This window comes from Dipodomys merriami, unplaced genomic scaffold (assembly GCF_024711535.1).
Source record: "Dipodomys merriami isolate MVZ:Mamm:240054 unplaced genomic scaffold, mDipMer1.0.p SCAF_19, whole genome shotgun sequence".
NCBI lineage: Eukaryota > Metazoa > Chordata > Mammalia > Rodentia > Heteromyidae > Dipodomys > Dipodomys merriami.
Window position 1 is genome coordinate 8,333,844 of NW_027203270.1, and position 21,313 is coordinate 8,355,156.

The 21,313-nt window shown below is 39.9% G+C and overlaps 1 protein-coding gene across 5 annotated transcripts in view; it reads right to left on the reverse strand.

Annotated features, from left to right (window-relative positions):
- The window catches only part of Ap2b1 (adaptor related protein complex 2 subunit beta 1), a 115,996-nt gene that overhangs the window by 81,671 nt on the left and 13,012 nt on the right, over positions 1-21,313 (reverse strand). For all 5 annotated transcript variants that reach the window (XM_070027180.1, XM_070027176.1, XM_070027177.1 and 2 more), the window contains 4 exons: positions 20,861-20,966; positions 13,495-13,630; positions 6,791-7,036; positions 842-1,032 (listed from right to left, as the gene is read on the reverse strand). In XM_070027180.1, coding sequence (XP_069883281.1) covers positions 842-1,032; positions 6,791-7,036; positions 13,495-13,630; positions 20,861-20,966 — 679 coding nt within the window. The remainder of the gene's footprint in view (positions 1-841; positions 1,033-6,790; positions 7,037-13,494; positions 13,631-20,860; positions 20,967-21,313) is intronic.

Consider the following 21,313-nt stretch of genomic DNA (forward strand, 5'->3'; position numbering starts at 1 on the left):
ATGACCAACAGAAAATAAAATTTTAGATGAAGTTCTTTCCAGAATCGATTTGTATTTTCAAAAATGGAAAGAAACTATCAAGGGCTTTACTTTTAGTTCAGTCTGTCCAGAGGGAACAATTTCCCAGACAAGCAAAGAACACTTACATTCTAGTAACTTGGAAATCAGCTTCAGCCAGGGAAGGAGGGTTCTTATCTCTGTAATTATGTCAACTTTAATGAAGAGCCAACATTTCTTCAAAAGTATATTGCCTAGTACAGTGCTTACACAAAATATTCAGTAAAAATTGGTGTAACTTCAAATTTGCAAATTAAAATGTATATGTGTATGCATGTTTGACTTCAGTAGGCAGTTTGCCAAAAAAAACTTATAAAAAGGCTGAGCTACAGCATGATCAAGATGTGCCTTCCAGAATCTCCAAATTCAGACTGATGATTTCTGTATATAACGGGATGCAGTATATACTTTGCTGACACTAATATATTTTCTCTAATACTAAACTACAGGTGTTACACAGCTCAATAACAAGTATGAAACACTCATCTAATAGAGTGAAGCAAGTACTACAGAGAGAGAGATTCAAGGGAATTTGAAGCCAAGAGAACTGTACTGTTCAAACAAGAAGTGACATACATCTCAAAAACAGCAATTTTTGTCTGGCTCCATAACCTGCAGTGTTCCTAAATCCAGTGAGAAAATACCTGGGAGTGGAGGGGTAGCAATGTCTGCCCCAAGTCTGCTGACTTTCCTCAATCTGATAAGACTCTTAGGGTAGTAACAGAAATGAGACTTTATTCCATCAGTCAAGACTATCACATATTCTCCAGAAAAATGGACTGACCTCTGAGCTTCCCGGTCATCTTTAGGGTTGTAATTAGACAGGCAGTCCAGGATGAAAATCTGGCCCCATTCAGTGCACTCATTCAGGGCTGTCAGCAGCTTATTAATATTCTGTGGGTTTAAATCGAGTAAGTTGCTGTTTGGGTGAGACTCACTGATTTCAGACAATGCTGCTACAGCATTAGCCACCACCTGAGAAAGAAACAAGACACAATTTTGCTGACCTAGAACAGCATAGCCATAACAAACACTCTTCATAGGATTTCTCACAATTTCCAATTCTGCAACATTTTGGATATATACTCTAGGTAGGGTTTTACAGCCTAGGCACTATTGACAAGCCAGATAAAGCTTTGTGGTGTTGATGGGGCCTCCCATGTGCATATGGGAGGTTGAAAGCATCCTTGAACTCTACCCACTAGACACCACTAATGCTCCTCCCATAGTTGTGGCAACCAATTGTTTTCAGATACTTCCAAATATCTGCTATGGGAAAAAAAGAAAAAATCACCCCTGATTGAAAAATATCATCATCCCATGTGGTGTGTGTCTGCTGACAAACACACCATTAAAATACACATTTCTTTAATGTTTTCCTTCAAATGTTTTTCCAGAAAAAGTTCAAAGCAAGAGGAGTTGGCAGTTTAAATAGAACTTTTATACCCAGCCTAAAATGAGGCTAATCTGATGGTATACCTACTCAAAAGTTACAACTTTCTCAGAGCACTGAAAAGGGGTATCCTATGAGCAGCTCTGAGAGAGACAGAAGATGTGAAAGATGGAGATGACAGGAGCAGCAAGCAAAAGGCTTTGGAATAATTGAACTAAAAACAAAAACAAAAAACCCAAAGTACATGTGCTGGGATGCTAACGAAGTTTTTCTAGTGGCAAATTTAACATCAATATGTTAACTGAAGTTAGAATATCCCCAATTTACTCTGAGAGTAAAAGGGAAAAAACCCACATACTCAACAGTGTATTTTTTCTTGTGAGATGTCTGTCATTTCTAAAATGCTGGCATCTGTGAAAAATTCATAGGAGACCTGTTTTTCTCTAACTCCAAATTGTTTCTTCATTCCGAATACAGATTAACTTTCAAATATGGACTAGTAAAATCCACATCTGAGTTGGGTGCTGGTGGCTCACATCTATAATCATTCTCAGGAGGCTAAGCTCAGAGGATTTCAGCTCAAAACCAGTACAAGGCAGAAATCTATATGAGACTGTTACCCCCAGTTATCAGCAAAAAGTAGGAAGTGGAGATGTGGCTCAAGTGGTAAAGCACCAGACTTGAGTAACAAAGTTAAAGAAGAATGCCTTGGCCGTGAATTCAAGCCCGATTAGTCTTGAGCGGAAAAAGCTCAGGACAGTACCCAGACCCTGAATTCAAGCTCCATAACTGGAAAAAAGACTAAATTAAACTAAATTAAAAAGGAAGATAAAATGTAATAGAGTTTCTATTCCTTACAGCAAAGCACACTGTTGCTAAGAACCAGGCAAAGTCAATATAAGCCTAAGAACTGCCAGCTTTTGATCAACATTTTCCTCTCTTATTAAAGAGTTTCCCAGTCATTTCTGCCATTCTGGTGCTTTTACATCTAGAAACTCCTTTAGGTGTGAGTTACAAGACTACTAAGGCAGATTCCTTTCCTGTGCTTGTCCCCAAGCATCCAAATTCTTCTATAAGAGAATGGGTATTTGCTGGTTCAATGCTGCCACCATGTGGAACATGCCTCAAGAGCAGTAAAGTGAGTACTCCTCTCCAGCATTAGACTGAGGACTGACATAATTTCATAGAGAAGGATATTTATGTGTTCAAAATTGTAGCCATTTTGAGGAAATGAAGTAAACTTAAGTGTGTGAATTTTATATATACATGTATACATACACACATATGTATACATTGGTTCTGTAGTGTATATATACACGGTATCAATGAAGAATCCTGGCTATAGCCGGGCCGCTGGTGGCTCACGCCTGTAATCCTAGCTACTCAGGAGGCTGAGATCTGAGGATCGAGGTTCAAAGCCAGCCCAGGCAGGAGAGACTGTGAAACTCCTATCTCCAATAAACCACCAGAAAACTGGAAGTGGCACTGTAGCTCAAGTGGTAGAACGCTCACCTTGAGCTGAAGAGCTAAGGGACAGCGCCCAGGCCCAGAGTTCAAGCCCTACAACCGACACACACACACACACAAAAAAAGAATCCTGGCTATATTACTACCAATTGCATGAGCTGGGGATATTTTAGTCTGAGTATACCATTTCTTCATATGTACTGTGTAATAACTTCCACTTTACAGAACAGATATAAGTGAAATACTGTGCATCAAAGTATTTACTATTGTGCTTGTCATAAAAGGCATTTTCATTTAATTATCTTTTCCTAGTGTCATGGACCATCATCAGCCTTAGGAGTTTTTGAGACGTTTGAGTTACTGAACCTTAATTTCCACCACTAGACCATGGGTAGTACTTTGCATTCATGCTCTCAATCTATTTTTCCCATCAGCATTTGACCCCACAGATTAAAAAAACAAAAATCAGCGTGATGATTAAAATACCTCAAGGTTGATTTTTTGGTATTTTTTTTCTTTTTAATTGTGATTGTTTTTTAAGGTTAAAAAATAAAGGAATAGACAGGCACTGGTGGCTGACACCTGTAATCCTAGCTACTCATGAAGCTGAGATCTGAAGATCACAGTTCAAAGCTCCAGGGAAGGAAAGTCTGTGAAACTCTTATCTCCAATTAACTACCAGAAAATGTGCTAGCCTTGAGCTGAAGAGCTCAGGGGCAGCACCCAGGCCCAGAGTTCAAGGCCCACAATTGACCAAAAAAGGAATAATGTTGAGATCAAAGTACAGATTCAATTATTTTGTAATACAATGTAAGTATATGTGGAAAAAAATAAACAAAGAATCTCAATGAAAGCTGTGGAGGGCAGGGAAAGAGAAATAAGCTCATGTTTCTAATTTCAACTATGTTTGAAGGTTAGCTTAATAAAAAGCATAAACAAACAGCATACACATGTCATTTGAGTACTATGAAGTAGATGAAAACAAAACCAGATCTACCAGGGGAAAACAGACAAATTAGGTCAGTTCCAGAAACTTTGTATTTGGTGAAGTGATCTAATAAAAGATATGTAAGTGCTACTGGGTTTAAAAAAATAAATAAAAAGGGGCTGAGATGGTAGCTCAGTCGTAGAGTGCTTACCTTGCATGCATGAGGCCCTGGGTTCGATTCCCCAGCACCACATAAGCAAAAAGAAAAAAAGCCAGAAGTGATGCTGTGGCTCAATTGGTAGAGTGCTAGCCTTGAGCTGAAGAGCTGAGGGACAGCGCCCAGGCCCAGAGTTCAGGCCACACAACCAGAAGCCTCCACCGCCCCCCCAAAAAAAGCAGAAAAAGGGGGAAGTGGAGCTGTGGTTCAAGTGGTAGAGTACTAGCCTCGAGCTGAAGAGCTGAGGGACAGCACCCAGGCCCAGAGTTCAGGCCCCATGACCAACAGAAAATAAAATAAATAAATAAATAAAAAGACTACTAAGTCATCAGTCCTTCTGTCCCAGAATTTGACAGGTTCTGTATGGAAGAACTGACATCAGTGGGAAAGATGACTTTTTCACTTAAACTCTTAATTGCAGAGGTTAGAATTCATATCCACCTTAAGCCCTCTTTAGCATCATTGAATAGCTAAGTTTTATTTCATAAGGTTATTTAATATTGTTTATCTGGTTGATGCCTGGAACCCTAGTTGTTCATCTTCTCTATGTCCTCAAGTAGAGAATTTCAAAGATGGCTGCTCAGAGTGACAGTATGAATTTTAGTAATGATAAAAACACACAGAAAACTTGGGTTAACCTTTTGGTACTTGTGGTAACAACTTATGAGGATTTGTAGTTTAAGCACTTCCACCCCACCTTGAAGACTACAAAATGGCAGAAAGATTTCTGATATGACAATCAGTATAAGAAATACCTTTTTCAATTTTAATTGAATTAATTTTTTTTTTTGTGCTGGTCCTGGGGGAGCTTGAACTCGAGGACTGGGCACTGTCCCTGAGCTTTTGTGCTGAAGGCTAGTGATCTACACTTGAGCCACAGCTCTACTTCTGGCACTTTTTTTTGGCAGTTAATTGGAAATGAGTCTCAGGGACTTTCCTGCCTGGGCTGGCTTTGAACAGCGATCCTTAGATCTCAGCCTCCTGAGTAGCTACGACTACAGACATGACCCACTGGTGCCTAGCAGAAGTATCCTTTTTTAAATGTAGCTTGTTTCATCCTTTCATCTTACTACTAATCTAGGAAGATAATAAACAAAAGCTACTCATAAACTAAGATAAACCAAAAGAGATGTCCAAACACCTAGCTGAAGCAAATGAAAGACAAATGAGAGATGATACGTATTTCAGGTAAATTCCAACTCTCCCTACACTGAGAAAGTTAAATAACAACAACAATGTAAAGGTAGCCAGGCACCAATGGTAATCCTAGCTACTCAGAAGGCTGAGTTTTAAGGACCATAGTTTGAAGCCAGCCTGGGCAGGAAAGTCCATGAGTCATCTCCAATAAACTACTCAGAAGCAGCCTGAAGTAGCACTGTGGCTCAAGTAGAATGCTACCTTTGAGCACAAAGAGGCTCAGGGACAGCACCCAGGCCCTGAGTTCAAGCCCCAGGACTGGCAAAAAAAAAAAAAAAAAAAAGGAAAGGCTCACCCCTTCTAGTATTATTCACCTTCAAGTAAATGTTGCACTAGACAAAAAAAAGGAACACTTTAAAGAAACTCCTCCAACTTCTCAGTAACAATATTTAGTGACCAATCAATTAAAATGAGCTTGAGGTATTAGCAGTCAGTTTATCACTGCACTTGAATACATCCATTCTAAAAGTAAAGTTTAATTGGAAATAAGTCTCACAGGCTTTCCTGTCCTGGCTGGCTCTGAATGCCTCCTGAGTAACTATGATTATAGGTGTGAGCCACCAGCGCTGGCTAAGAGAATATTTTTTTAAATACCAGTTTTAAGAGGTTATGTTAATGATAAACACTCAGAACATAATCAAGTTGGCTTTTCTTTAAAGAGTAGACAATAAAGATCACTTTGATTCAGTTCTAGTGTCATCATACCAGAATATACCACAAATTTCTATTTGAAAAAAATAATCTTTAAATAAACAACTAAAAAAGAACAAAAAGTGTGTAGGGTATGAAACAATCTGTGATTAGGAGAAATTGTGTTTCCCAGAGGTATTCTGTGCTCCAGTGTCCGAAGACATTTGTGTGAAACATGCCCGGAAAAGAGAGCATTTTAAATGTTGCTCTTTTTGATTTTTTGTTTTTGAGATAGTCTCACTATATGTCCCTTTCAGGTCATTATGTACCCAGGTTTGACCTCAAAATCTCCTTCCTCACTTGGCTCTGAAGTGATCACAATGTGAAGTGATCACATTGGTCCCAAAGTAATTCTGTTGTTTTAAATTTGTTTGGGTATTTTGTACTGCTGGGGATCAAATCCAGAGCTGTGCACATGCCAGGCATGTGCTCTACTACTGAGCTCCATCTCTAGCCCAGCTCATGCACACACGTTCTCTCTCTCATCTAATTTGTGTGTGTACGTGTGCACATGCATGAGTGTGCTGCTACTGGTACTCATACTTTTTCTCTTTAACTCTTCAATTGTGTGTGTGTGTGTGTGTGCTGGTACTGGGGCTTGAACTCAGGGCCTGGGTGCTGTCCCTTAGCTATTTTTCTCAAGGTTGGCACTGTACTATTTGATCCACATTTCTACTTCCAGCTTTTGTTGATTAATTAGAGGTAAGAGACCCTCAAATTTCTCTGCCCAGTCTGACTTTGAACCCCAATCCTCAAATACCAGGCTCCTGAGTAGCAAGGATTAGAGGCCTGTGTCATTGATGCTCAGTTTGCTCTCTTCATAAAAGCAGAAATTTATTACCATTGGATTTGAATCAGCTATGAGATCCCGTAGAGAATCCAGAAATCCTTGATCTTCCACCATTTGGGCATTGATATCATGGAGTTTTGCCACACAGACTGCTGCCGTTTTTCGAACATAGGGGTCTTCATCTTTCAAGCACTTGCGGAGGGGCTCACAGAGATATTCTGTAATCTTATCCACCCGGATGCATCCCATGGTTCTAACTGCCAAGGCCCGAATCAAAGGATTGGGATCTTCACAGTCCTACAAAAAACAAGCATCAGCTGTAAGTATACCAAATGACTCAAAGGAAACAGTCTGCCTACCATGCAAAAGGCCCTAGCTAATAATCCCCAGATCCAAAAATTAAGTGTATCACATTAATTTGTTTCCAATTACATTCTACATCAAAACCCAACCTCCTATGCCATTCCTCTCCAAGAAGGAGCTGGGTATAGGTCATTCGCGCCTATAATAGTTTTGGAGTTTTGTTAGTAGTGCAGATTGAACTCAGGGCCTCTCTGAGCTATGCTCCAATACTTTTTTTGCTCTGGTTATTTTTGAGATAGATCTTGGTTTTACATAAACTGTACTAGACTGACATCCTTCTGTCTTATACTTCCCTTCATAGAGGAGATGCCAGGTGCATACTACCCCATTGCAACTTTAACTACTGAGAGGAGGATCTCTCAAAACATTTTTCCACAAGTTGCCTCAAACTGCAATCCTCCTGACCTCGATCACCTGAGCAGCTAGGATTACAGGCATAAAATCGTTTTTTGTGCTTTTTTAAACTTATTATAAAGATGCTGTACAGAGGGGTTATAGTTATATGAGTAAGGCAATGAGTACATTTCTTGTCGAGCAGTTGCCCCTTTCTTCCCTTGTTGTTCTCCCACCATCCCTTCCCTCCCCCACTTCCCTTACTCCCTCCATCCCCCCGCAAAGTTGTAAAGTTTAATTCCAATATACTGTCTTGTGGCTATCATTGTTGCAATGGGTCATCCTGTGTCCTTGTTTCAGCATTTTGTTATTCCCCCTCCCCCTCCCGAAATTAGACAAATGTATATACAAGATACAGGATATCAAAAGCAAGTAGTACAGTGACAGCAGGGGATACACCATAAGGGGAGGAACATACAATGGAAACAAACCAAAAAAAAATCACGTGGTACATTTAAAACAACAATGAGGAAAGGCCTCTTGTGTCTATATCTTGGGGTTCATTTTACTTAGCATCATCTTATATGGTCATATGTACATAGCTTTTGAGCTTTTTCTGCTCATCTGATAAAATTATCCTAGACATATACTAGTTATTGCAAATGAGGGAAACCATGGCACCTATATTTCTTTGGGTCTGGCTTACTCACTTAATATGATTTTTTCCAAGTCTTCCCATTTCCTAACAAGTGGGTGGTGTCATTCTTTCTGATGGAAGCACAGAATTCGTGTGTGTGTGTGTGTATGTGTGTGTGTGTGTGGTGTGTGTGTATCACATTTTCTTGATCATTTCCTAACAAATGGGTGGTGTCATTCTTTCTGATGGAAGCATAGAATTCGTGTGTGTGTGTGTGTGTGTGTGTGTGTGTGTGTGTGTATCACATTTTCTTGATCCATTCATCTACTAAGGGATATATGGGCTGGTTCTATATCTTACTATAATGAATAATGCTGTGATAAACACAGTTGTGCTGGCCTTTAGCATGCCTAATTTGTGATTATTTGGGTAAATACCCAAGTGAGATTTCTGGGTCATAGGGGAGGCTCTATGTGTAGTCTTTTGAGGAACCTCCATACTGCTTTCCAGAGTCGTTGAACAAGTTTATGCTCCCACCAACAATGCAGTAGAGTTCCCTTTTGGCCACATCTCCTCCAGCATCTGTTGTTACTAGATTTCTTGATTATAACCATTCTAACTGGGCTGGGAAGTTGGCTCAGTGGTAGAGTGCTTGCCTTGCATGCCTGAGGCCCTGGGTTCGATTCCTCAGCACCACACAGGCAGAAAAGGCCAGAAGTGGTGCTTTGGCTCAAGTGGTAGAGCGCTAGCCATGAGCTGAAGAGCTGAGGGACAGCGCCTAAGCCGAGTTCAGGCCCCACAACTGACAAAAAAAGAAAATAAAAAATAAAATAAAAAACCATTCTAACTGGGGTGAGGTGGAATCTCAATGTTGTTTTGATTTGCATTTCTTTTATGGCCAGAGAAATTGAGCATTTCTTCATGTGTTTACTGTCCATTTCTTCTTCAGAGAAGTCTCTCTTTAAGTCTTTTTGTTTTGTTTTGTTTTTGGGTCCGGTTGTGGGGCCTGAACTCTGGGCCTGGGAGCTGTCCCTCAGCTCTTCAGCTCAAGGCTAGCACTCTACCACTTGAGCCACAGCACCACTTCCGGCTTTTTTCTTTTTGCTTATGTGGTGCTGAGGAATTGAACCCAGGGCCTCATGCATGCAAGGCAAGCACTCTACCACTGAGCCACCTTCCCAGCCCCTCTCTTTAAGTCTTTAGCCCACTTGTTAATGGATTTGTTTTTGGAGGATTTAATTTTTTGAGTTCTAAGTATATTTTAGATATGAGGCCCTTGTTTGTTGTATGGCTAGTGAAGATCTTCTCCCAATCTGTGGGCTTTCTATTGATCGTATTAGCTATGTCCTTGCCATGCAGAAGCTCTGCAGTTTCATGCAATCCCATTTGTCCAACCTTTCTTTGATTTGTTTTGTTTCTGGGTCTTTATTAAAAAAAATTTTGGCCTGGGCCAAGGAGCCCTAGAGCTTCTCCTATTCCTTCCTGTAATGTATTCAGGGTGTCTGTTTTTACTTCCAGTTCTTTGATCTATTTGGAGTTGATTCTGGTGCAGGGTGATATATAAGGATCTAATTTTAGTTTTCTACAGGTGTTTAACCAAGTTTGCCAGGGTGATATATAAGGATCTAATATTAGTTTTCTACAGGTGTTTAACCAAGTTTTCTAGCACCATTTACTGAAGACACTGTCTTTCATTCTATTTTGGCTCCCTATCAAAGATTCGGTGGCTATAGGTCTGTGAGTTTATTTCTAGGTCTTCTGTTCTATTCCATTGGTCCTCAGGTCTGTTCTTGTGCCAGTACCAAGCTGCTTTGAGTACTATGGCTTTGTAGTAGAGTTTGAAGTCTGGTATTGATATTCCTCCAGCACTGTTCTTTCTGTTAAGGACTGTTTTTGCTATTCCGGGTCTTTTATTGTTCCATATGAATTTTTGGATTGCTTCTTCTGTTTCCTTGAAGAATGAGGCTGAGATATTAATGGGTATTGCATTGAATTTGTAGATAGCCTTTGGCAGTAATGCCTTTTTCATTATGTTAATCCTCCCACTCTAGAAGCATAGGAGGTTTTTTCATTTTCTTAGTTCTGCTTTCATTGCCTTTTTCAGGTTTTTAAAGTTTTCATCATAGAGGTCCTTCACTTCTTTAGTTAATTCCTAGGTATTTTATTTTTTTGTGGGGCTATTACAAAAGGGAATTGCTTTCCTGATTTCAGCTGCACTCTTCACATTTTTGGCATACAGGAAAGCCATTGATTTGTTGTTGTTTTTGTGGGGCTTGAACTCTGGGCCTGGGCACTGACCCTCAGCTCTTCAGCTCAAGCTAGCACTCTACCAACTGAGTCACAACGCCACTTCTGGTTTTTTCTGTTTATGTGGTGCTGGGGAATCGAACCCAGGGCCTCATGCATATGAGGCAAGCACTCTACCACTTAGCCACCTTCCCAGCCCAAACCATTGACTTTTGAGGGTTAATTTTATACCCTGCTACTTTGCCAAAGTTTAAAATCAACTTGAGTAACTCTGGAGTGGAATCCATGGGATGCTTTAAATATAAGATCATGTCATCTGCAAAGAAGGAGAGTTTTACTTCATCTTTCCCTATTTGGATACCCTTTATGTTTGCATCTTATCTTACTGCTCTAACTAGGCATTCTAATACTAAAGTGAAAAGGAGTGGAGAACAAATCAGCCAACGACAAATGCTGGAGGGGATGTGGAGAACGAGGAACGCTATTACACTGCTGGTGGGAATGTACACTCATACAACCACTTTGGAAAGCAGTCTGGAGGGTCCTTAGAAAGCTAAAGATTGACCTCCCTTACGACCCAGTCATACCACTTCTAGGCATCTACCCTGAACAACAGGAACCAATATACAAGGACACGTGCACCTCCATGTTTATTGCAGCACTGTTCGCAATAGCTAGGATATGGAAACAACCTAGATGCCCCACCACAGATGAATGGATCCAAAAATTGTGGTATCTATACACAATGGAATATTATGCAGCCATTAGAAATGACAAAATAATGGCATTTGCAGGGAAATGGATGGAGCTAGAAGGAATCATGTTGAGCGAGGTAAGCCAAGAACGAAGAGACAAACAGTACCTGGTCTCCCTGATAAGTGGATGATGAATCCAAAATGTTAGGTGATATGACAAAACTAACAGGACTTAAGAAACAAAGAACTCCCACTCATCTGGTTGAACCACTACTAAATATCCCCATGCTGCTGATCACATATATGGTATATAACATATGAGCACCGTTATATATTACAGACTGTGATAGACAATTTGCTCCAGGAAAGTTAGAATGAACTTGTGACTTTAAATGAGCATCATTATTCCACAATACTGTGAATTTCCGGAAATTAAGTAATCACTTAATCACAATCAAAAAAAAAAAAAAAAAGAACCTTGGGAAGGGAGGGGATGGTAGGGGGAAAACAATGGAGGGGGTAACAATGTTCAAGAGGAAGTGGAAGTGTACTCATTACCTCACTCATGTAACTGTAACCCTCTGTATAGTATCTTTACAATAAAAAAAAAAAAAAAAAAGCCCTTTCTGAAGGATAAAAAAAAAAAAAAAGACTGATTAAAAAAGACTTATTACTTCACGGCTTCAGCAATAAGGGAAGGGAATGATTATTTGAATATTTCTATTAAGTATATTCAACTATTAAGGGAAGTAGGGAAGGAGGGAGGGGGAAAGCACAGCATGATGGTACAATATAAAACTCCATTCACTTGGGAGAATCACAGTTCTGAGGCTGCCCCAGGCAAAAAGTTACCAAGACTCCATGTCAATCAATAAGCCAGAAATGGCGGCATACTCCTATAATTGAAGCTGTGGCAAGCACTGATAGAACTGAAGTCTGAGGCCAGATGCAGACAAAAAAACAACCAATCGGCTGGGAATGTGGCTTATTGGAAGAGTGTTTGCCCAGCATGCATGAAGTCATGGGTTCAAATCCTCAATACCACATAAACAGAAAAAGACGGAAGTGGCACTGTGGCTCAAGTGGTAGAAGTGGTAGAGTGCTAGCCTTGAGCGAAAGAAGCTCAGGGACAGAGCCCAGTCCCTGAGTTCAAGCCCCAGGACTGGCAAAAAACAAACAAAAAAACAACAACAAAAGATGGGCTTTGCCAGAGCTGGTAGCTCATGCCTGTAATCCTAGCTACTCAGGAGGCTGAGATCTGAGGATCACGGTTCAAACCCAGCATGGGCAGGAAAGTCTATGAGACTCTTATCTCTAATAAACCACCAGAAAACCCAAAGTGGCTCTGTGGCTCAAGTAGTAGAGCCTTGAGCTGAAGAGCTGTGAGGGACAGCGCTCAGGCCCAGAGTTCAAGCCCTACGACTTACCAAAAACAAAAAACAAAACAACAACAACAACAAGAAAACAAACAATCACAACCACAAGACCCTACTGAAAAATAACTAAAAAGCTAGGTGCCAGAGCACCTGCCAAGCAGGTGCAAGCCCTTAAGTTCAAACTCCAGTAGTACAAAGAGGGTGTGGGGGCAACAATCTGATTGATACATGTAAAGAAGAAATGATATGTTTATCTAGCAAGAAAGGAAATAGAGTTGAGAGAGGTCTCCAGAAAGTATAGAAGCATCCAGAAAGTATAAATTAACCATTAATGTCCATACGTCAGTAATGTTTAAAATTACATAACTTAGAAATCTGTTAACTATTCCCTCTACTTGAATGTTTCAAAAAAAAATCATTAACTCAACCCAAAGTAATAACTTTGGCTTTTAAGCCAAAGCCTCATTTTTACAAGGATAAAGCCTCAGGGAACTAATGATATGCCCAAACTTTGTCAGTCTTGGAAGGTATAAACAGTGAGGTTTCACCTGGCTTTCTTCTACCCATCTGGCAAAGATGCATGTACCAAGTCCCACTAACAGAAGGTTTGCCATATGGTTTCAACTTCCCTAGTTGACACATGCTAGCAAATAGATTGCTTAAAACATGAAACTGCCAGTCCTTCTCTAAAGGTCTTCTAAAGCACCAGTGACTCAAACCTCTAATCCTAGCTGCTCAGGAAGCTGAAACTTGGAGAACTGAGGGTCAAAACTAGCCCAGAAAGAAAGGTCAATGAGCCTCTACCTCCCATTAACCAGAAATATGCCAAGTGTGGCTCAAGTGGTATAGCACCAGCCTTGAGTAAGAGCATATGGCCCTTAGTACTGGTGCACACATGTGCGTGTGTGTGTGTGTACACACACACACACAGAAGGTTATCTGAGGGCTGGAAAGGTGGCTCAGAAGTAGAGTGCTTGCCTTGCATGAATGAGGCCTTGGGTTAGATTTCTCAGCACCACGTAAGTACCCCTTGACTGGCAAAAAAAAAAAAAAGAAGGTTATCTGAGGTAGAGGAAAGTGGTCTTAAGTCCTTGGATACGTTACCTTCACAAAGCTGTTGACAGCCATGATAGCCATGTCTGGCTGACTCTTGGCATAGTTCATCAAGTAGAGATACACAAGCTTCTTTAGTTCCAGGTTATCAGTCTGCATACAGTTCACTACATCTGGAAAGAGAGAGCTGAAGACAGAAAGACAGTCAAAGAAATGTTCTTAAACAAGGGCTGGGAATATGGCTTAGTGGTAAAGTACTTGCCTAGCATACATGAAGCCCTGGGTTCAACTCCGTAATACCACATAAACAGAAAAAGCTGAAAGTGCACTGTGGCTCAAATGGTAGAGTGCTAGCCTTGAGCAAAAGCTCAGGGATAGTACCCAGGCCCTGAGTTCAAGCCCTCTGGATTGCCCCCCCTCCCAAAAAAAGAACAAAAGAAAGAAATGTTCTTAAAAAATAATTTGATACATGGAAATAAATTGCTAAAAAAAAAAATACAATCCCAAGGTCTCAAACAGGGGTTGTTCTTTTATTCTCTCTCTTTTCTCCTTCCCTTCCTTCTCTCCCTCTTTTCCTTCCTTCTTTTTGTTTTAGAGGTACCGGGGATGAAACCCAGGGCCTCATGTATGCTAGGTCAGGACCATATAGCTGATCTACACCCATAACCTCTATATCATTTTAAATTAAGTTCTGCACATTGTATCACTTCATCTATAATATTTCACTGTACATCTTTAGGAATCTTTTAGAAAAACCATTACATTATCATACAAAAAATTACCAATAATTATTCTCAGCCCACTGAAATCTCTAAGTACTTACAGCAGTTACACTTTCCAATGTTCAATGCTCATAAGTAGAAACTTAGTTTCTGAGTTCTTGTGCTGTGATCCTGGATTTTCAATCATTTGTTTGCATTCTCAAATAACATGATACTTGATATCCAGGCTCAAGATTACAATTCTAATCTAGATCTACAACCATTCTAAAACATCTTGATTTCCTTTTAGTGGAATTTACTTTTTTTAAACATTGCACATTTCTATGTATTAAGATTTGATTATAATAAAATAGAAACGTAGTCTATTCCTAGTCTATTCCTTTCCCAAGTACTAGACATTTCATGATTTAACCTTCTGTAAGTCACAAGAAAGAGATACATGTTTCTATTCACAAATAGCACCATTTGCTTGGAAGCACTGAACTTGCTGGATTTTAAGTTATATTTTTGTTTTTGTGGGGTGTGTGTATGTGTGGTATTTGCCAGTCCTGGAGCTTGAACTCAGGGGCTGGGCACTGCCCCTGAGCTGTTTTGGCTCAAGGCTAGCACTCTACAACTTGAGCCACAGTGCCACTTCAGGCCTTTTCTGTTTATATGGTACTGAGCAATAGAACCTGGGCTTCATGTATGTTAAGCAAGCACTCTACCACATTCCTAATCCAAGCTATATTTTAGCGCACGCGTGCGCGCGTGCGTGCGTGCGTGCGTGTGTGTGTGTGTGTGTATGTGTATCTTTTCTTTTTGGTACTGGGGATTGAACCCAGGACATTGCACCTAGTAGCACTTTGCTGCTGAGCTACATATCCCAGACCTAAGCTATATTTCTTAAAATGTAGACTAACTATAATTTTATGGGAAGTTAGTAATTAACTATCCCCCTAAGGTTTTTTTAGAATATTTACAAATTTTAAATAGTTTTAAGTATCTTACTACTAGTATAGAAGAAAAGACAAAGAACGTCAGTGTATTTCCACAGACAAAAGAATGACTGAAATAACTGGTCACATCATATAACTCCTGTATATACACAAAAAAGGGTACAGAAATATTTACAAAAGGGAAGATGGACTGCATATTCAATCCATCACATCTCCAATGAACCACAAACTTCTCTTTTGCAAGGGAACAAGCTATTAGTTTCAGCATACCTGTGGGATCTCATGTACCTCTAGATACATTTTAAACTCTCTCCTAAATGAGTTTCTGCTTTCTATTTTCTAGAATAATTCATGTGTAAACTTGCTGTAAAATTAGTAAATGTCAAACATTAACTAGTAGTAAATTGCTAAGAGCCTAAATAATGCTAGCAACCTACACAAGATCAAGAAGATCAAGTTGGGTAAGTATGTGAATACAGCAATTAGGAGGTACTTGAGAGTTTTTGTTTTTGTTTTGTTTTGTTGGTCGTGGGCCTTGAACTCTGGGCCTGAGGGCTGTCCCTCAGCTCTTCAGCTCAAGGCAAGCGCTCTACCACTTGAGCTATAACGCCACTTCCGGTTTTCTGGTGGTTTATTGGAGATAAGAGTTTCACGGACTTTCCTGCTCAGGCTGGCTTTGAACCGTGATCCTCAGATCTCAGCCTCTTGAGTAGCTAGGATTACAGGCATGAGCCACCGGCGCCAGGCTGGTACTTCAGAGTTTTGAACCAACCTGAGCTAGTCTAAAAACAAAAGCAAAAAAAGCAGGACGAGGAAGAGAAAGAAGAGGAAGAAGAGGAGGAAGAGGAGGAAGGGGAGGAAGATGAGAAGGGAGAAGGGAGGAGGGAGGAGGAAGAGGAGGAAGAAGAAGAGAAATTTTTGTACTAATCAGGAGCTAAAAGTAGTTTTTATCAGATGAGCATGTACAACTGAATTGATGACAGAAAATACTAATTATAAATCTGTTAAACAAAATGTTTTCACCGGGTGTCAGTGGCTCACGCCTGTAATCCTAGCTACTCAGGAGGCTGAGATTTGAGAATCACGGTTCAAAGCCAGCCCTGGCAGGAAACTCTGTGAGACTCTTATCTCCAATAAACCACTCAGAAAACTAGAAGTGGCACTGTGGCTCAAGTAGTAGAGCGCTGAAGAGCTGAGGGATAGTGCCCAGGCCCCAGTTTAAGCCCCATGACAAAAAAAAAAAAAAAAGTTTTCAACCTGATAAAAAATAATCACATTGCAGCCGGGCGCTGGTGGCTCACGCCTGTAATCCTAGCTACTCAGGAGGCTGAGATCTGAGGATCGCGGTTCAAAGCCAGCCCGGGCAGGAGAGACCGTGAGACTCCTATCTCCAATAAACCACCAGAAAACCGGAAGTGGCGCTGTAGCTCAAGTGGTAGAGCGCTCGCCTTGAGCTGAAGAGCTGAGGGACAACGCCCAGGCCCAGAGTTCAAGCCCCACGACCGACAAAAAAAAAAAAAAAAAAAAAAAAATCACATTGCTCTCATTGGCAGACCTGTAATACAAAATGTCATACTTAATTATTATTACATGAATTTCATCAAGAAATTCGTGAGCCAGGTGCTAGTGGCTCATGACTGTAATCATTACTCAAGAGGCTGAAATCTAAGGATTGAGGTTCAAAGCCAGCCTGGACACGAAAGCCTATGAGACTCTTATCTCTAGTTAACCACCCAAAATCTGGAAGTGGAGCTATGGTTCAAAGTGGTAGAGCACTAGCCTTGAGCAAAAAAGCTCTGAGACAGCAACTGTGCCCTGAATTCAAGTCCCCAGGACTAGACCAAAAAAGAAAGAAAAAAAGTTTCAAAATTTTTTCTTTCTGATTATAAATAAATGTAATATATATAATATATATAAATAATATCCTCTGTTCTGCTTCTTTAAAAGAAGCAGAAGATGCACAAGATCCACTCTGCCAGTCCCTGCTTTGCTTCTTGGTCTGCTAACTCCAAGTATGTACTACTTATTGTCCCTTTCCAGAAAAACTTTTATCAATCCCAGACATAGATGGCCACTGATCAGCAATCTAAGAACCATACGTCATTACAGGCTAACAGACAAAACAACAGAAACAGACATCCACAACCAACTCAGACAACAGCACCTGAACAGTCATATCTAGAACTACTATTTCTATCTGGGTTTCTTGTCTGGTTATGGGAACAGTTCTCAACTTTTTGATTTCAGAATCCTTTCACACATAAAATTACTGGAATCCCAAAGCATTTTTGTTCACGTGGGTTATACATCTATTAATATTTTACCATGTTAGGAAGAAAAACTAAGAAAAATTTAGAATAGCAATCCACTTAAAATATCAAACCCATTTCAAAACACAATAAGTGAAAATTTATTATAAGTGTTTTATATTTTCTCACATCTCTTTAGTGTTGTTCATCCTTTTGTAGAATGAATGCTTTGGTCAGAGTAGAAGACAATCCAGTTTCATATACATAAATAAGCTAGAAATTTCTTATTTTAAGTTTCTATATTTTTAATTTTACTTATAATAATTTTATATTTAATAATTGTGTCACTATAATAATATTCTTAATAGTAATTTTATATTTAACTTTTCTTAAAAGTTATTAACATTTTGAAATCTTTAATATTTTAGTTACATTTTCATGTACAATATTTTACACTGAAACTATACATGTGGCCAAGTACCAGTGGCTTACACCTGTAATCCTAGCTACTCAGGAAGCTGAGATCTGAAGATCAGAGTTCAAAGCTAGCTGGGGCAGAAAGTCCCTCTGAGAGTCTTATCTCTAATTAACCATTCAAAATGCGGAACTGGAGTTGTGGCTCAAAGTGGTAGAGCACTAGCCTTGAGCAAAAGAGCTCAGGGACAGCGCCTAGATCCTGAGTTCAAGCCCCAGGACTGACAAAAAAAAAAAAAAAAAAGGAACTACACATGTGCAGATTTTTCTTTTTAGTACACAAGAAAAATTCCTTAAAAGTGCCGGGCGCCGGTGGCTCACGCCTGTAATCCTAGCTACTCAGGAGGCTGAGATCTGAGAATCGCGGTTCAAAGCCAGCCCGGGCAGGAAAGACCGTGAGACTCTTATCTCCAATAAACCACTAGAAAACCGGAAGTGGCGCTGTAGCTCAAGTGGTAGAGTGCTCGCCTTGAGCTGAAGAGCTGAGGGACAGCGCCCAGGCCCAGAGTTCAAGCCCCATGACCGACAAAAAAAAAAAAAAAAAAAAAAAAGAAAAATTCCTTAAAAGTTATAGTGAACAATCACTCTGAAACATCAATACTTGATTGCATTAAAATCTAAAATACTTATCATATATTTTGAATGGATCTGTTACTGCATAATTTTGTGATAATTTACAGATCTTTTACTGCATAACTGTGATACAAGCAGTGGTCCACAACAAGACATTGGGTCACTGAGCCATTCAGAGCTTCGCTATGTTGACACATTTCACCGTGTAACAAAAAAATAACTGCTTATTTCACCACCAATCTCAGTAGACAGGTGCACAAGTTTCAAGAACGTGGCAAGCTCAATGGTGAGAGATACAAGTTTTACAAAATCCTAATTTTATATTTATCTTTTAAAATCAGAACAAGTATTATGTGACTAATCACAGAAATTCTAAGATGAACTGGATGCAGCAACAGCTGCTCTCTTGGGTTTAGTTGTTGTTCACAAAATCTAGGCCTAAATCTGCCTCATTCAACTAGTCCCTGTAGTATTTCATTTCTTAGCCTTGGCACTCCAGTTATTCTTCCTCTAGGACACATTTGTCACATGCCAACTTCTGAAGGTGTTGGCCTTGCCACCACAGGGCTGTACCAAGTGTCCATGTCCCTTTTTCCACATCTCAAAAGACCCAAGAGCCCTAATTATTTTTTGTTGTTGTTGTTGGTCATGGGGCTGGAACTCCGAGCTTGGGCGCCATCCTTTAGCTCTTTAGCTCAAGGTGAGTGCTCTACCGCTTGAGCCACAGCGCCACTTCCAGTTTTCCAGTGGCTTATTGGAGATAAGAGTCTCACAGACTTTCCTGCCAGGGCTGGCTTTGAACCACGATCCTCAGATCTCAGCCTCCTGAGTAGCAAGGATTACAGGTTTGAGCCACCAGTGCCCAGTTAAGAGCCCTAATTTTTACTTTAAAGCTCAAAATATATCTGTCAAAATTTCTCCATTGAAGTAACAAGTTCATTTTGTTCACTTGATCAAATGTCCCCCAAATACCAAAATCTAATTAAACATCCTCTATCAATCATTCTTTCACATAAGGGTATTTGCAATTCAAATAATCACACAGGGCTTTTTTCTTAATCATCATCCTTTACAATACAAATAAGCTTTATGCAAAAATCCAATTTCATCATCACAGTATATTAAAAAGAACTGTACTCAAGGTTCAAATTTTTGTGGGTTGGAGAGTACTACTGGGCTTTGACTCAATATGCCCCATCCGTTATTCACTCTGGTTACTTTTCAGATCTGAAGCTTAAGGTTGGGGCCATCCTAAGCTGGCCATCCTATCTAGGCTTCCTACATAGCTAGGATTACATACATGTGTGACTATAACAGGCTTGTTTGTTGAAACTGGGTCTTTTTGCCTAGGCTGGCCTCAAATCAGGATCCTCCTGATTTCTATCTCCTCTGAGTATATATAGAACTATAGAAATGAGCCACCTTATTTGGTCCAAAGTTCAAGTTTTAAGAAAATAAATGTACAATGTGTTATGAAGGGCTGTCCTTTTATCTTGTAAGGACATGGTGGTGAAAAAATACAGTGACAAATGGCCAACCTCACTGCTTTGGTTTACATTGAGACACTGGCAATTTTATGCTCCACTGATTCACATCATCAGTGTAAACATCAATATGGGGAAAAAGACAAGTAATATGTAAGTATTATAAGACAATTTTGACTTCATGTATACTGGGAAAGAATCTCAAGATCATTAAATTATAGAAATGAACAAAAAAAAGACTAAATGAATTTTGTTAGCACTGATTTTCATCTTCAATTCAATAAGCGAATGTAGAATTATAAAGCTGTGGGCACTGGATTAAGCCAATTAATTATATGAGCTTTTACTTACAGTATGTTTTTTTTTTATCATCATCAAAGTATCTCATGCAACACATCTGTAACTGTGCCAGCTCTCAGATTTTAGGCTAAGTCTGAATGCAACAAAATCAGTGCTCTAATAAAAGCAAACAAAACACTTAAATCAGAGCATTAATATAAAAGCAGTATACTACCTGATATTTCCAGGGAAACAAATTTTTTTTTTGTTGGTCATGGGACTTGAACTCTGGGCCTAGGCACTGTCCCTCAGCTTCTCAGCTCAAGGCTAGCACACTACCACTTGAGCTATAGCATCACTTCTAGTTTTCTGGTGGTTTTTGGAGATAAGAGTCTCACGGTCTTTCCTGCCCGGGCTGGCTTTGAACCGTGATCTCCTTAGCCTCCTGAGTAGCTAGGATTACAGGCGTGAGCCACCAGCGCCTGGCCTACAAACCTTTTAATAGGTTTTAAGACCTACTATGTTGCCCAAGTAGTGCCCCAACTCTTGGATTTGAGGAATCCTCCCACCTCAGCCTCTTGAATAGCTGAGACTATAAGCATGCTTCACTATGCCCCACAAGTCTATGATTTTAAAGTACAATTAATAAAGGCCCTAAAAGAGGTATCACTAAAGTAATGATGGGTAAATGTTCTTACCTCACATCTTTTCCCACAGTCATAGCAGCAATGACTTTCTTCACAGCCTCCTTCCTCTTTTCTTTCTTTTCATTATTGAGTTCAGCTTTTAATTCAAAAATTTCCCCTACAAGAGATGAGAGGAGGTGGTTGAGATCCCAGGACCACTAGAACAGAATATTGAACTATGCAATAACACCAGGAGAGCAAGGCAGCAACTGAAATAAATTATTAAAAAGTTACGGAGCCAAGTGCTGGTGGCTCATGCTGTAATCTTAGGTACTTACTCAGAGGCTGAGATCTGAGGATTGAAATTCAAAACCAGCCAAGTCAGGAAAGTATGTGAAATTCTTATCTCCAGTTAACCATCAGAAAATCGAAGTGGCTCTGTAGCTCAAAGTGGTAGAGCACTAGCCTTGAGCAAAAGAATTCAGGAATAGCACACAGGCCCTAAATTCAAGCCTTATGTCTGAC